General features: G+C 36.8%; 1 protein-coding gene across 4 annotated transcripts in view; it reads right to left on the bottom strand.

Annotated features, from left to right (window-relative positions):
• The window catches only part of LOC102692698 (nck-associated protein 5), a 150133-nt gene that overhangs the window by 81544 nt on the left and 52032 nt on the right, over nt 1-16557 (bottom strand). For all 4 annotated transcript variants that reach the window (XM_069196268.1, XM_015358337.2, XM_069196267.1 and 1 more), the window contains 2 exons: nt 8191-8281; nt 2619-2768 (listed from right to left, as the gene is read on the bottom strand). In XM_069196268.1, coding sequence (XP_069052369.1) covers nt 2619-2768; nt 8191-8281 — 241 coding nt within the window. The remainder of the gene's footprint in view (nt 1-2618; nt 2769-8190; nt 8282-16557) is intronic.

Below are 16557 nucleotides of genomic sequence, written 5' to 3'. Positions count from 1 at the left end.
TGCGTGTGTCTGGAACCTGATTAAAACATGACATTTAAATGCTGGAACTGGATGCTGGCAAGCCTGGAAGGAAATTATATCCCCATGTTCAAGCACATACAAAGCATTACAAATTCAGTATTGTCTATCTGCTCTGAAACACTGTATGGAGTTTACTAAAAATACAGCATCTTTGATGTGATATCTACAGGATGTACAGAGTACTAAATAAACGCTCAACATTTTGGAGGGGTATCAGTGAAGCAGATACCCAGCGGCTTTTTTCAAGAAACAGCTGGATGAAATCCTCTGATCAATTTGCAGCTAACTACCCAGCAGGCTAGATGGGCTGAACAGCTCTTCTCATTTACAGAATTTCTGGTGTTGTTATGTTCATCTTCATTTGTGTTTACAATTTCGTACATTTTATCTCAGGATTTGAACAATTTTTGTGTCAGATATTAATGATTACTGTTGGACACAAGGATAGTTAGAAAATGTTTCCCTTTCTTTCTCATGCAGAGAAGACAATTCATTGTACATGAAGGTATGGACTGGATAGGACTGATGGATCCAGGCTATTGAACACAGGAAGCACCTCTTCACACAAAGGGTTGTAGGAGCTGATAGCAGCCTGGCTTCTTTCAGACACATGTGGATGAGATTATTGGGTCAACTAACTACTGGCAACCAAAGAGGCTTAATGGGCTAGAGGATCTCTTCAAAATTTTCGGATTTCTCATTTTCATCACTGAAACCATTCTACCTGTATTATTATAGTACGATAAATAAAAAAACAGCATAAAGTACATTTCTATATTTGAACAGATACTCCATCCAATTATTGCGCAATGAAAATAAAATATTTTCCCCACACTAACTCTTACAGAGTACATATTGTACATAGCCAGCTGTGGCTGGTTTGTTAAAAAAAACATTGCTGGGGTACAGATGCATAAGACATTGTTGTGTTGTTCCAAGTTACCAAGTGGGGCAATGGAGAAGTGATGATATGAGGGGAATCTCTTTTATTAGAAGGACATCTTTGTTGCAGATTTGCAACCTTACTTTTTTTTTGCTTCTGCAAGCCAAGCAGGCAGTGTTGATTTTAGTGCAGGACAATGCAAGGCCAGCCTTTTCTCCAGAACTGAGTTCAACAGTCCAACCTTAGTAAGCTATGGTACAAACTGGAGGTACACAAGTGCCACAGTGGCAGGACAGCCCAGAGGCTGATCAGGTCTGTGCGTGCATGGACTATAACTGGGTATATTTTTCATTCTGACACTGTCTCACATATAGTACATGTATGCTTTTTTCATTCTGAAAACTACTTATGATCCTAAGATCTTCTCTTAGTGATAACTACAGTATTCCTTTATTAAATTATATCCATTAATGCATCCTGAAAAATGGCATTTTAGCATTTCTTTTTGCACTTAAATATTTCTAACTAAAGGAAAAACACCCATTTATCCCATTTATCATGCATCATGCAAATTCTATTTTGTATCAGAAACATTTTTCCAAATAAATTATTCTGTATCCTTCAGCAACTCATGTAGGCTATTGCATACAGTACCTACCATACATAATATAAAGGTAGGTTGTGATTTATTATTGAAATTGCATTTTTAATGTGCTGATACAAAGAGAACATTAATCAATGATACAATGGCATAAAGTAAAACTGATACTATATTAAGATATCTAACTTTTGAATAATGTGCTTCACCAACTGCAGGCTACAGAGCTGTACTGTAATTTATACTCTGTAAGATAATTCACTAGAATGGGAGCATAGTATTAAAGCAACATGCAATTAACAGCACTTTGCTTTAATTGTCCTTGTGTGCAATTAATGTCAGTGTTTTAGTTAATGTCTGCCTGCACTCCACTGTCTAGGGCTATTTATGCAGATTAATTCTAGAATTATTGGCAGGCTGCTGGATGGGTTTTCTGCAAGCTGTTGGGCAGGCATGATGCTGATGGGTTGGTCCTCTAAGTCACTGTCCTGTACCTGACTCTACCTAACCGAAAGGCTTTCTCGACGACACAAGAGGATTTAACTAAACAACTGCTGCTTGGGCCAATAAAAACAAAGGGCGTTAATATGTTTTTAAAAGGGAAAAACCTTTGAACTTTGAGAACCTTTGCTGATTAACTGGTATTTGACTGGTGGACACCGTAGGTACAATTAGTTCAGGTGGATACACACCTGAAGAAGGCTCTTCTCTTTTCAGCATGAAATTAACCTACAGTATTACTTGTTCCTTCATAGGTACAATTACTCTGAATTTCATAACAGCTTTAGATGCAGAATTAAATGATATTGGAGAGCTAAAGAGTATTAAGTCCCAAGCCTAAGGCTGGCTATTATCCCCCCATAATTGCTTTTAATATAATGCTACCATAAAAATAATTAAAACTGTTGCAAGCTCACAAACAAACGACTGAGACTTCACTGAATTTTCTGTAGCACAAGCTTGAGGCCCTTTAAGATTGCCTTCGCTCCTCGGTTGAGAAGAGTGTATTGTAACGTGATGCACTGCCATGGTTTAAATAAGCCGCTCTGTAGCAATGCAGTTGTGCGGATGAGCTGGGCGGCAGGTAGAAAGGTCAGCCCTTGTTACAGCAGGTACCTCCAGGGCTCGCAGGCGTTCCAGGAGCTGCTTTGTCTTATCTCTCTCCTCTTCTGCACTGCTGCCTTCGCTCTGAGAATCTTCCTCAGCGGCCAGGCGCATGTCCTCCGTGGTCTGCTTATGCCTTTTCACTTCTTCAGAAAGCTTATCCTGTGCAACAGCAGAAGATAATAACTTTGATACTGTATCACACCATCAGAGGTACAGTACAGTAAGCAGTGAAGCATCCCTGAATCCCTGCTTGTTACTTGTATTGTTTGACCTCCACTCTACACAGGAGGCTATCAGCAGTGACCCTGGCATTTAAAATTTACATCCATTCCTCCGTAACTCCAGAGCACGAAGAAGGAAAGCATCCCTACTCCATAACAAGCACTGATTTGATTCTTAAGAAAACAAAATTGTATTTGTAACCCCCCCTGTAAATACCTTTGTAATTAATGATTATGTTCATTCATGTAGATGGAAAAAAATGATATAATCTTAAAGCACACACAAAATTATACTGCCGCCATGATAAAAAGAGCAACGAAACCTACATTTATTTCATATGCATTCCATTAATGGTAAACAACACTTTGGCAGCTATTAACCACAATGCCGAGCAATTTAAAGCTCACAGTTGCCTGCAAGGTAAATCTGTACAGCCAGATACAATAGAATGCAAACACTTCACGTCAATCTTAGCCTCAAAGATCATTTCAATCCTTTAGGTCTTTAGGTTTTGCAGTACTTCAATTTTTTTTCTGTTTCAACCATCTTCACTACTTAAGATCACAGGCACTATCAGTTTATTTTCATTTTAAACTGCTACCACTTTTCTGCCATTCAACAAATCGATCATTCTGTAATGTGGTAGAAAATGCAGGCGCTCTTCAGTCAAAAATCGCTCAAGTCATTTTGATTTAAAATATTTTATAACCCTAACATAGGTTTTGTAGGACTCTGCTTCATTTCTGTAACCTTTTTTTCTTATTGCATTTGGCTGCATGGTCTGACAGAATTTTCTCAACTGTACTGAAGATTTATTCATATTGTAGGTCAAACAAAACTGTTTCAATAGCCACTCAAGATAGGGAAAACAAGCACTGACTTGAAAATTATTAATACTGTACCTATCCATAAAAAGAGCAAGAAAACTGAACCATGTAATTATAGACCAATACATCTTATTTCTATTACATATAAGGTTATGCTACAATATTGAGTTAAAGTACAGGATCACATTCATGGCAATGTGATTTTAGGGGATAGTGAGCATGGATTTAGAACAGGCATGTCTTGTTTCATTTGTTTCAGTTATTTGAACAAACAGCCGTCAAAATGGATAGAAAGATAATTTTTTTTTGCAAGGTATATTTAGATTTTCAGAAGGTTTTTCACTACGTTTCTCACAAAAGTAGGCAGTGGGCATTCAAGATGATGCATGTCTTTGGGCTGAGAATTGGTTAATAGAATGCAGAGAACAGATAAGGCATGAATGCTAAAATTAGGATGACATTTAAATGGAATCTGGAAGATTTACCTACTGTAACTCAATGGATAAATCAATTAAATGCCTATATGCTCCTTGAGAAGATGACTTAAAAACTGAGGGCCAGACCACATCTGTTTGATAACACTGGGACCTCCCTGGGTAACTGTGTTTTCTCTGGTGATGATGTTATCTTAACACCTTAAACACAGAAACATGGTGTTGTATTTGCCATTCTAGATATCTGTACAGCATGTGTGTGTCTGTTTTTCCCCCAATGTTATTTCAATGACAGAAGCACAGCCATTGCCAGTGAGTACATATGCTTGTGGTATTTTTCAGGAAAACCTAACAAAAAGAATGTCCAACAATTATGTAGAGACATAATTAGTGGAGTACAACAAGGGTCTGTATTAGGATTTTTTTTATTTCACTGTTGTATATAATGGTGTAGTAAGTAAACAAGCTGACAGACAACACCAAAGCAAAAGGATAGCAGAGGCTATAAAGAAATGTTACAAAATGTAAACAAAGATTAGCTGGTCAAATAGCTGATGACATGTTTAATGCACTGTAAATGTGAAGAGTATTATACATGTATGCATGTAGCAAAAAACATAGACTAAGCTTATAAACTAGGAAACAATTAGCTTAAAGAAGGTACCGACAGTGTACCAAACGCTCCCGTAGTGAGAATTTTACCCTTCTAGTTAAATCCAAATGGGCACATTTCAGCTATCGCAACTGAATGAGGGCTGTTCAAATATTTTAAAATACAAAAAAAATCTCAAATCAATTTGCCTGCTGTTAAGCTCTTGGGTGGTAGAATAATGTAAAGACTATGTTGTCCCCCAAGAGCTGGGCTGAGAATCACTGTACTTATAATTCATTTGTAAACCATTAACAAAGTCTTCGGTGGAGCACTAGGAGTTTTTTTCAATTAGAAGAATGATCCAAACTAGATAAACAGCTAACTATTATTTAGAATAATTTCTAGAAGAGTACAAGGATAGCTTTAAACATTAAAGTATTCTGCAAAGGACTTCTTCAGAAACACAAACAAGTGGTTTGCACATGAAACAATGGAAACTACACTGAAGTGCATTTAAAACCAAGAACAGGACACAGTGTCTTACAAACAGGCTGAAGGGAAAAAGCTATGCTTGTTGAAGATGATACCCTGACTTTCTTCAGCTTCAAGAAACAGCTGGATAAGATCCTCAAATCAATTACTGTAGCTACCAGCAACCAGACAAGCTACTGTAGATGGGGATAAAGGGCCTCCTCCTACAGATCCTGTAGGTCCTTTTGTAACCTTTTGCAAATTCTTATGCTACTACAGTACCTGCACCCATCCGGTTAGTTTGTAAACTAAACATCTGTATACATGTTGTTATCAATCAGTATAACATTAGAGCACTTTACAGAACAGAAGTGGCAAAGAGGCAGTGTCGTATTCACGGAAACTGCAGCTGTGGTTTACCAATTTCACACAGATTTCATCCAGAAGGTCATGCTTTATCTAGCAAAGGCAATTGTGTTTAATGTGTAATGCCAATAATGACTTAAGTGTAGCACAAAAGTACAAAGAGTTGTTCTTGTGATATATAATTATACCACTAATCCAGTTAAATGTTTCAATAATAGTTTCCGCTTTTTAACCTTAACTGTTTTATGAATGAGGTCTTGATAAGACAAAAAGTGAAATAAAACAACAGTTACCTTTTGAGTTTTGAATTAGTTAGGCCAATGTTTGAAGCTTGCAGCTAAGAAGTCATTAAGGCTACAGTCCTTATGATACTGCTATATTCATAAGCTTTGGCACCTACCTGTAGGTCCCCTTTTGAAACCAAAGTGTTTCAAACAAATACTCCCTGTAATTCAGACAGAAACCTAAAGTATTTGCAATGTTGGCCATTTCATAAGCATTTCAGTTGTTAAAGGTCATTATGCACCTCTGAAAATGTTTCTATTCCAGACTCTGCTGAGTTAATTGCCAAGTTTGATCACGACTTGCACAGTGTAATATCTCTCTTCAGCAGTGATGGATGTGTGTAACTATACATAGCACTACTTAATGCATTGAAAATTGCCATATGCAGTACAAATGCATTACATTTTAGATGACATTTTGCGTGAAATATGGACAAATATCGTGTATCTGATTAATTCAATCATGCAGTCCTACAGATCCTGTAGGTCCACACAAAACAGAAGTAAATGTGTTAGCAATTCATTAAGAAGCAATATTCTGCTGTGAACATTCTAAAATCTACAATCAGTGGAGATGACCTTTGTGTATGGCAATAAGATCAAACCTGAATATTGAAGACAGGGAGTGCTTTGAAATTGTGTGTAACACCTTATTATCCATATCTGCTATAATAAGAGAAAGTTAACTTCCCAAGAGTAACATGTATAGTATGTTACAGTACCTGTATGATTCAGACATGCTAAAGCTGATGATGCTACACAAATTCCCTTATGCAGTTGGCAGCTACTGAAAGTAAATCCCTGTGTCTATTAATCCACTGAAGTTGATTAATGTCCAGGCATTATTCTCTCTGAAATCATCATTTAAATAATCACTGGCTATGAGGCCCTCTAACTCTCTCCCACATTTATATTGATAAAATCGCTGAAGATTTCTTCATCACTGCCTCCATCAATCACGAATATGCAGTGTCGGTAAAGAAAGTCACATTCCCAGGGTAACATTTTAGATCCAGCACAGATCCACCAGGCCCTTTAACTGGGCAAGTGATATTTCTTCTAATTAAATATGCATTAGGAATTCTGGGAGCAATTTGCATATATAATACTCTCCCCCAGTAATCATTACAACGGCGGAATTTGTTTCATACGTCCCAGGGATGCTTCCATTTGCATCTCATGACAGTCTGAACCGAAGATTGATAGATTAATCAACTGTAATATCTTTAAACACAAAACTGAAATGCATTAAGCGAATAGCCTCAGGGTCTTCCATTTTACAAATGTGCTGTGATCACCAGCATTCCATGACCACAAATCAATTAAAGATTGAGAACTCTTTAGAGGTTACATCTGTGTGGCAGGTTTATTAATTACACTTACATGCAAGCAAACAATTAGTGGCAAACGCAGGATATGACAGGCAACTGTCTCGTCTATTTATAATTTATACTATTTTGAGCAATTCAGTGCTGTTCTTACTGATACAGCTGTTTCGTAGCTGGAAGGCTAATTGTTTTAAATTATTTGGACTCTCTTATTTGACTCTCTTATGATTGATCTGTTTGTAGCCTAGTTTGTAGTAGCATTTTGGGGTGCTGTTCTAAAGTGCTCCACCAGCTTATTGGTTATCCTGACAGAAATGGCAAAAGAGCCTCATACTCTCAGCGACAACCACAGATCGGTCCAACAAGGACTCTGTCTTCCTGCTCACTAAAGGCATAGAACTACAAATGACTCCATCATTTATATCCATTTGGGAAATGGAGAATTCTTATTATTGAAAATACAATGGGAATTCATTCAGGGAAGAATACTTTACAAAGGTAAGAATGAATTTGTACTGTATTTAATAATATAGTTATTAAATACCCTAGAATCCATCCATCCATTTAGAAGAAAGTGCCCTTACCCGCATACGCAGACACAGGGACAAATTAGAGACATCGGTTACAGTAGCCAGCTGGGTTTTGGAAAGTGAGTGAGGAACACGCAGGATGACCATACAAACACACACTAGAGTCTGGAACTGTGCCCAGGATTGCCCCTACCTTGTAATGAAACATTAAAAGCTGGTCGCCAAATGAATGCTTACAGTATGTAATGTCTAATAAAACTCTAGCTGTAATCAGCATATAATGACATTGAAAATGCAACTCTCAGGCATTATTTTGATAACGAAATTGCTTAATGAAGGGAGCAATTTTTAAGCAGGTTTTTGATTACATTCCTCAGCAAAAATAAAGGCACTGATTTGAGAAAGGGCATAAAAAGTGACTTAAAATTTAACCTTTTATAGAAAAAAAGGTATGAACATGGTCTTGATGATTCATCACCTTAAGGAGATGGATAAGACAACTGTCAATGTTGTCATCAATCTAGTACCTTATAGGCCTTCATAATGTCCACAGTGTCCACAGCAGTCTGCTCCAGAGACCCCTGAGTCTGCAGCAAATTCCGCACTGTCTCTTCCATCCTGTGGAGCAGCAAGGAAATTGCATGTCAGAGCTCATTCTTTTTGTAATACAACATATGGCTGCTTTTTGGTGTAATGGTTGAAGGCCCCTTGAAGGGTTTCTTGAAAATGAAAAAGGAATGCTGATGCATTTCTATTATTTTATAGTGCCGTAGAGCTTTTTACGTTTAGACGCCAATTTTCGCCAGTGCATGTCACCTTCCAATGTCGACCTTACGAGAGACACAGAGTACTTCAGAGGAGTCACCCTCGGGAGAATGTGACTCCTGCACCACCACAATTACAGCAAACTAAAGGATGTTATGGAGCACGGGCGTATATTCCACCCATATTCCTGTGTGATCTCTTTCGCCTTTGTAACCACAACTAGAATTGTTTCGTTACAGTATTACATTAGCATGATTAAAGTTAATTTATTTTTAAATATGGGACAAATTAAGAGAATGGCCACAATGTACTGTAGCTTGTTACGTATTAGTTATAATTAATTAAAATATCACAAATGGAAATATTCTTCAGCAAATACAAATTAACAATTGCATTGCTGTAGCAGGTATAGCATTTCCAAACACTCGAATACTACTGTGAACATAAAGTTCGCAGTAGTATTAGTGTGCAACTAATACAAAGTTATTAACCACTTATATGTAATTTATATGTAAAATGCTATCAAATGAAAAATTTACAAATTATTATAATGAATGCTAACTGTGTATAACATTCTTGATAACCTCTTCACGTAACCTTAATGACACAATAAATGGTATGACTAGCTGACATTTATGGTTTCCCCTTTTCATTAATATTTGTATTTATTTGCATTTGCCTGATTACTTTTCTTTCAGCACTGAAATCACTGTGAGTCACTTATCATGTTTATCATAATATAATGCTCAGTGACATTTTACTTATTTTTATTGCAATTTTCCAGTTGATGTGTACAAGATCCTATACTGGCAGAGTGCATTATGAATAGCTACACCATCTGTTGGCCAAATGTGAATCAGTAAGCTGGCTGTAATCACCACTTTAGACTGCACTGCACTGTGTCCCATGGCAGATTGTTGTAACCTCTGCCTAGGAGCTGACCTGAATCAGAAAGACAACATGCACTGGACAGAAAGCTCCTCAACAGACAGGTTAAGTCACCGTTGTTAAAGCCACAAATCTCAAAGCTAAGAAAACAAAATATACTCTCTGTATAAATTAAGCATGGCAGTGCCTATGGCCTCCATACTGTACATTCCATAATAAAGTCATTCAGGTGCTTGCAACCCACAGCTAAAACCAAAGCAGTTTTTTTCACGACATGTAGTGCACACACAGAATATGTAAAGTGTTACTCTAAGCTTAAGAGATTGAATGTTAAGTTACAAATGTCTCTGCATCTGTATTCACTTCAGATAAAATCATAAATCTGATCGTTGCATAAAGTATATGCATATTATTTAGCAATTTAAAAAATTCCCCACTACAAAATGCTGAGGTATAATCCTTAAATTATTTAATCTTCTTAAGTAATCAGGTGTGGTACTGTACGTATTTACCTGCTGTGATTTATTACATTTCTAAATGATAGTGAAGAAAAAAATACATTTCTTTAGTAAATGATGAAATTCAAAATGCAGCACATAATGTAGAAAGAGAGGTTGTTGTCCCTTTCACTAGTCCTTATCGCTTTTAATAAACCCAGTTGAAGCTACAAACTCATCCTGTATGTCCAATACTCCAACAGTGTTGAAAATGTTAAGCTAGATGAAGATATTTACAGTACGAACAAAACGTTTGGTGTTCATGGTTTTTCACATCTTTACATTTACATCTTCTACACAACTGGGGAAGTAATTAAAATGGCAAACACAATCGTTAGGATACACACCATTTTAAAAGGTTTAAATGTAAATCAATACATGTTATGGTAAATGGTACAATGAACTTGTAAAACCACATTTACAATACTGTGTACAATCCCATGGCTCAAAGTCTCAGACTGACCAGCTACTGTAAGAGACCTGAACTACTTTAGCCTTGAACAGAGAAGGGACCTGCTCCTCACAGGCATTAACAAATGGAAATCTTGAGAATCAACAGTGAAACACAAACCAGAAGCTGCAATTGGAACCTAGGGGAAGCAAAATTAAAAGGACAGACACGCTAATTTTCACAAATAAAGAGACGACAGTATGTCGTTGGAGACTACACCATGGCTTCTCTCAAGAAACATCTGGTTGAGATCCTTGGATCAGGTGGATCAGGTTCTGATGTAATTATAAGCACAAAAGCACATCACAGAAAATGGATCAGGTAATGTGACAGGTGATGAAATTATTTAATCTGTTGAATGAGGTGAATATAAAAAATATGGAAAGGAACCAATATGCCCCACTTATCAAAATGAAAAGAGTCTTCCTGCCATTAGTACTTTAGAGGCTAGAGTATGTCACCCAAGGTGGATTCACAAGTAGAGGAACCAATTTCTTCTTCAGGGTGAATTACGGTTGTGTGTAGACCACCCTGATGAACATCAATGAATGTGGCACAGATGTGCAGAACAATATGCTGATTGTTGGGAACAAGAGACAAATCGATAGAGGTATAGTGATGATCTGGGCAGGATGGTCTAGTCACTACAGATCTGCCTTTGTAATGATTAATTGACCACACTGTGCTTTATTGAGACCTGGGACTTTACCAGCTGCCCTTCCTGCTAGCTCATAATAACATGACAACACATGGACAAAGGACAAAGTACACGCTCACACTGCCGGTGAAACATTGATTGTGACAGTTATATTGTGGATGCCTTACTTGCCAGATTTGAGCCCCATTGACTTTTTGTGGAAAAGGCTGTGACATCTAGCCCTCAGAAACCAGCAAAAGCCATGCTTAAACAGGTTCTAGAAGTATAATGGGACAAAATCCAACATCACAGCATCTACAGTCTGGTACAAAGCATTTATTCACAGATACCCTGTACCCCTACCAGTGGTGGCCACACACCCAACTAGCCTGTGACTTTCAACATAGACTCTGTTGACATCACTGTATCAACACTGTTGATGTTAATCAGCACAATAAATTTACCTACATAATGTCTTTTCATATAACAGTAATGTCAGTGCACCTAAAAATCTTTTGGTTCTATTCACTCTTTAACTTCATTAGGTCTAAACAGCCTCTCGCAGTGCTAACCACAAAAGCTTCTTTTTCTGCATTGAAAAGAGATCCTTACAGTTTACACTCAAAGCTCACTGGCACAAAATCAATGCTATTGATGCATTTGCTAACCAGCTTTTTATATTTGATTAGAGATTAGAGATTTGATTTGAGATTCAGCATGTTAGTCAAGATTTGACGCATAAGTGTTGGCAATGCATGAGCAAAAGTCCTCATAAAAATCTTATGAATAAGGACCTTGGAGGTCTAAGTTGCCATAGTTAATGTATTTAGTTTGTTCTCACTGGCTCCAAACCAATCACACGCAAAACAGCTTTTGTATATTTGGCTTGTGATTATGCAGCTCATTACTCAAGATTTTCAGCCTCAAACTTGGCAACGTGAATCACTGCCCCATAAACCTCCAGGAGCCAGGATCCCCCTAGGATGAAGTTTGTGGAGTTCAAGAGTATGATCTCCAGGAATGGGACCGAATTCAGACTTACAAAGACATGCCATCCTTAGCCATGCTACTCTTCAATGGCAACTGTATGTACTGGAGATCACCTGTGAGTTTCCATAAACACTACCGTACAACTTAAGTTGTGCTACTACCCTCTGTAGCACTGCGAGACACCAGTACTGTAGCTAAAGGTGTGGATGAACAGGATCAATGTAAGTAATGATAATATAATATAAATGAAAATATAATGTTTCTGCACACTCCACTTGAAAGAGCTTTACGGGCCATGGGGACTCCTCTCCAGCACCACTACTGTGTAGCCCCCACCTGGATGAATCGACAGCAGCTAAAGTGCACCAGTACACTCACCACACACCAGCTATCAGTGGGGAGGAGAACAGACTAATGAAGCAGACTCCTAGACAGAGATTATAAGGAGGCCATAACTGGTAAAGGCCAGGGATAAATTGGGTTTTGTTCTATATGTAACAGCTACAGGACTAAATATCTTTCAAATTGAAGTTGCTGGTCTCGGGGAATCCAGTAAAGTCAGTTCCTTTGAGATGAAGTTTAATGAAAATACAGTACTTCTTCAGTAATGAAGAAATACACATACAAATTTGGACATCAGTTTTATACCTGAAATACTTAATGTGGACTTTCCACTACAATACCATTTCTACTTCAAATCATAAGACAAAAATGAAACCCTTTAATTAACTGAAAAAAAGCATCACAATTTTTTAATTCAGACTCCTGCTTACATTGTCAGTGGTGCTTTTAATGTATATGTTTTCCCTCCTCGATAAACTAAGGACATTATGTTGTTCCTTCTATGTTTTTGTTGCACAGGTTTTTCATATTTTTGTTATTTTTTCTTAAGGATTTAGTCTGAACTGCACTGTAAGTCATTATCACTAAATAATCAGTTTATCTTTTTTGATTTTGTTAAGTTTTTAAGCTCACTCAATGTTCCATTTACCACTTTGGCATTGTGAGATTTCGGTATCTTAAAATCCTTAAAGAAAAACAAACAAAAATCCAAAAATGTATTATTGTACATACGTTGTAAATTATAAATCTAGATTTTAAACAGCAAAAACATATTTAAATCCAGTCTATTAGATCTGCCAAAACAAATCTACACTAAAAGCATTCAAAATAAGAGCATCTTTAAGAGGTCTGATATTCATTTAATTCTTGCCACATTTCTACTGTGATTTATGTACTGGAACATTGCAAATAAGAATTTCATGGAAAATTACCCCCAAATAATCATATTTTGATGGTGCAGTGGTTCTAAATTCTAGTACATTTTTGAAGTTATTTACCAGTGAAATTACTTAGGACTGATACCTCAAAGTTATTTTAAGTTCATAACGCTTTTCCACATTTAATTCTCTTCAAAATATCATTATGCTTACGGCCCAGTAATAAGAATATACAGTATGATAAGTGTGGACCAGTTACTGTATTTACATGATATATATTTTCACTACACAATCCATATTGTAGATGACAAAGTGAATGGCCAACAAATTAATAAATCCAATGGCAGTGCACACAGATTACTGTATATTAATAAACCTAGATTCATCCTACAATTACAGTTTTCATACTTTTAAAAGCCGACTTTTGTTTTTGCTCTGCTGCTTCATTAAGCATAGAAAATCTTTATCTAGTTAATGAGCTGAGAACTTGAAGCCGCACTATGCAGAATATGCTTTAAAGATTAAAAGGTTATTTTAAAAAACTATGTGAAATCTGCAATTGTACTAAAAGAATAGCTACATTTACGTAAGATATCTGATAATTTCAATAACTGAGCATTTTTTCATGGAAAACTACTGGAAATTACAACATTTTTATAACAAGGTTTCCATAAATATATACAAATCTAAAAAATATACACACTTTGTAATAGCTAAACAACAACATGTTATTGAGGTAACTGTACTTGTGATTAGGGATGGGGAGAGAATTACAACATGTCAGAAACAGAAGCAATACATCCAAAAGAAGCCTTTAAAACCATTAAAATCTCCTCCAAATTGATAATCCAACTTTTTTGTAGACCCTCTGGATTTCAATTCTGTACACAGCCACACAGGATATATTTAAGATCTCCATTATTTCCAAAACCACATTATGCATAAATTACATGCATTCAACTACTGTATATTAACCCATCCCATTAACTCCAACCATAATTTCCAAACTTACTTTGAGTCTCCCTCAAGAGAACCCCAAATACACCGAATCATAAAGGCCCCACAAAGGGTTTACAGACCACCTGACTGCAGACTCATTTAAACAGCAGAGTGAATCTGTGGTCATAATTTTTATTCCAGCTGGCCTCTGCATGTCCTGACTATTAAAATGCAGACCTATTAGTCATGTATTTTCCTTTTTGAAAGCTTTAGGCTTTCTGGCAAATACATTTAGATTCTGTCTTGAAGGCCCCACCAACACTTTCAAGAGTCAAGTCTGGAATAGCTGATGCTTGCTGGCCACAATGTTTCAGCTGCAGAACCTCTTGAGGTACAGTATAAGAAGACGACTCCAGAGCTGAAACGCGGTGTTTTTCCTTATTTCAGCCTGTGTCTCATCACAGAATTAAGCTCTGTTTGTTCCTTTGCAGCTTGCATGCTTGAGCAGCTTCCTACTCAAACCTCTTCAGAATAAATTATTTTTACTTCAAAGCTGATAAACCATTATTACATGAAAAGGACCCGACAACAGCACTAGTGAAACTTCAATTTATAGGTAAGCACTCACCCAGATTTGGAACTCTGCACATGCCCATTTATGAAGATCCCTTTAAATGATTGAAACAAAATATTGCATTTGTCTTTAATACCCAAAAATGTCCTATCGGGAATAACCATTTTCTACTGTAGAGCACAACATGCAGCACCATGGAAATGCAGGACTCTATTCTAAAATAGGCCAGTTGGGAACATTACATGCCTGAATGATTTTAGCAGCAAAAGCAGGCATGTTTAGTGCATCACTGGTATGAAATAATGCATGTTCATCTTTGCATAATTTTTACAAGATGGTTCCTTTCATGTGTGTGATGCAGAGACATCCTTAGCTCACATTGGCCAAAAAAGCCTGGAAGCAAAGGATACATATCCATAAATAACCCCCCATATGGGCAATGTTAAGTCCATCCCTAAGAAAATAGCCCCTGCTGTGCACTACAGGGGTCTGAAATGTTGTAGAATAGATCCCTGCCTGAATAACTTGCAGCATGTGAGTCTGAGCAGAAACATCTGAGGCATTCATTAACTATTGAAGATCATAATGGTAGCCTCCATTGACATCTTACTTTCAATGAAAGTATGACAAGAGAAAGATTCTTCAGGACTTTTGGCCATTTGGTTGCTGGCATGTGCAGTCTGAAACGTGAAACCTTCACACTATTTACAAACAGCAGCATTTAAGAAATAGCCTAAATGTGTCTTTTGATTTTCACTGCACTTTCTAACTACCACGTAGTACTATTACTCTTCGTATTATCAGTATTAATTTAGTATTAATTTTAATCACAAGAGTACTTGCTGCTAGAGTACTTGTGTAACTGCATATTTTTTCAGAAAATGTCAGTATGTATTTTTCAAACATCATAGAACAGAAGTTAATAGAAGTTAACTATATTAACTCATCTCTCTGTTTTCTGATAGAGTGAATATACATGGAAGCTCTTTTTACGCTTTTAAAGAATATTTTAAGTTGCCTTAACTCTGACGAGTCCAGATTAAAACATTTTCCCTTGGTTAAGATCTCCTACCCCAGGATAACCTTGTCTGAAGGGTTTACAGCATTTGTGTGTTGTTACTCTAGGTGGAAGTAAAAATAGTGACAAAATTAAGTGGAAATTCGCAATTTTTATGCATTTGATAAGAGAAGCATTCTAAGAATTAAATTAATTAATTAAATCAGAATAAATGTACATTTGTGAAAGAGTGTTTCTAAATCTATAACTGGTAGAGAGACAGTGAGTCTGTTCGATTAGTACTCAAGAGCATTGCTGAAGTTGCACGAGAACAACAGGCGGTTTTGACAAGTTATATAGAGAAAGTTCTGAATAGATGGATTCATTAAATATATATGCTAACTGGAATACAGTACAGGAGAATTCAAGACAGAAATTCCATTTTCAGCCTACCTGACACCAGCAAGGAAGCCTCCAGTGAAACATATTCTGTCAACAGTGTATTAACAGCTCAGCTCACCCTAGACCTTGTAAATTTATTTTGACAGCAACACAATTAAAAACTTTAAAGCCACACAAAATTACCAGCAGAATACAATAAGTCAGTTGTTTTCCCTGATCCAGGTCATGTGGTGCCATGCATGACCATCATTTGATGGATAAATATTATCGCCTTATCCTGCTCCGCTTAAACACATCTTGGCTAGACAGCATTTGAAATGTTTCATTATTTAAAGCTTTTTCAGGAAAACACCTATTTTTCTTTTCTTTGCAGCTGACTGTAAAACCACACAATTAGTCACCCTGCCAGTAGTCTAAGCGTGCACTAAGCCTTTTATCCTCTTTTAGCTTTGGTTTTCACAAAAGCTCATTATTACCTTTAGGTTTCCAATATGAAGACACATATCTCACTCACTGCAAAAGAAGACCCCAACT

This window comes from Lepisosteus oculatus, chromosome 12, assembly GCF_040954835.1.
Source record: "Lepisosteus oculatus isolate fLepOcu1 chromosome 12, fLepOcu1.hap2, whole genome shotgun sequence".
Taxonomy (NCBI): domain Eukaryota; kingdom Metazoa; phylum Chordata; class Actinopteri; order Semionotiformes; family Lepisosteidae; genus Lepisosteus; species Lepisosteus oculatus.
This window is presented reverse-complemented; position numbering and strand designations above follow the sequence as displayed.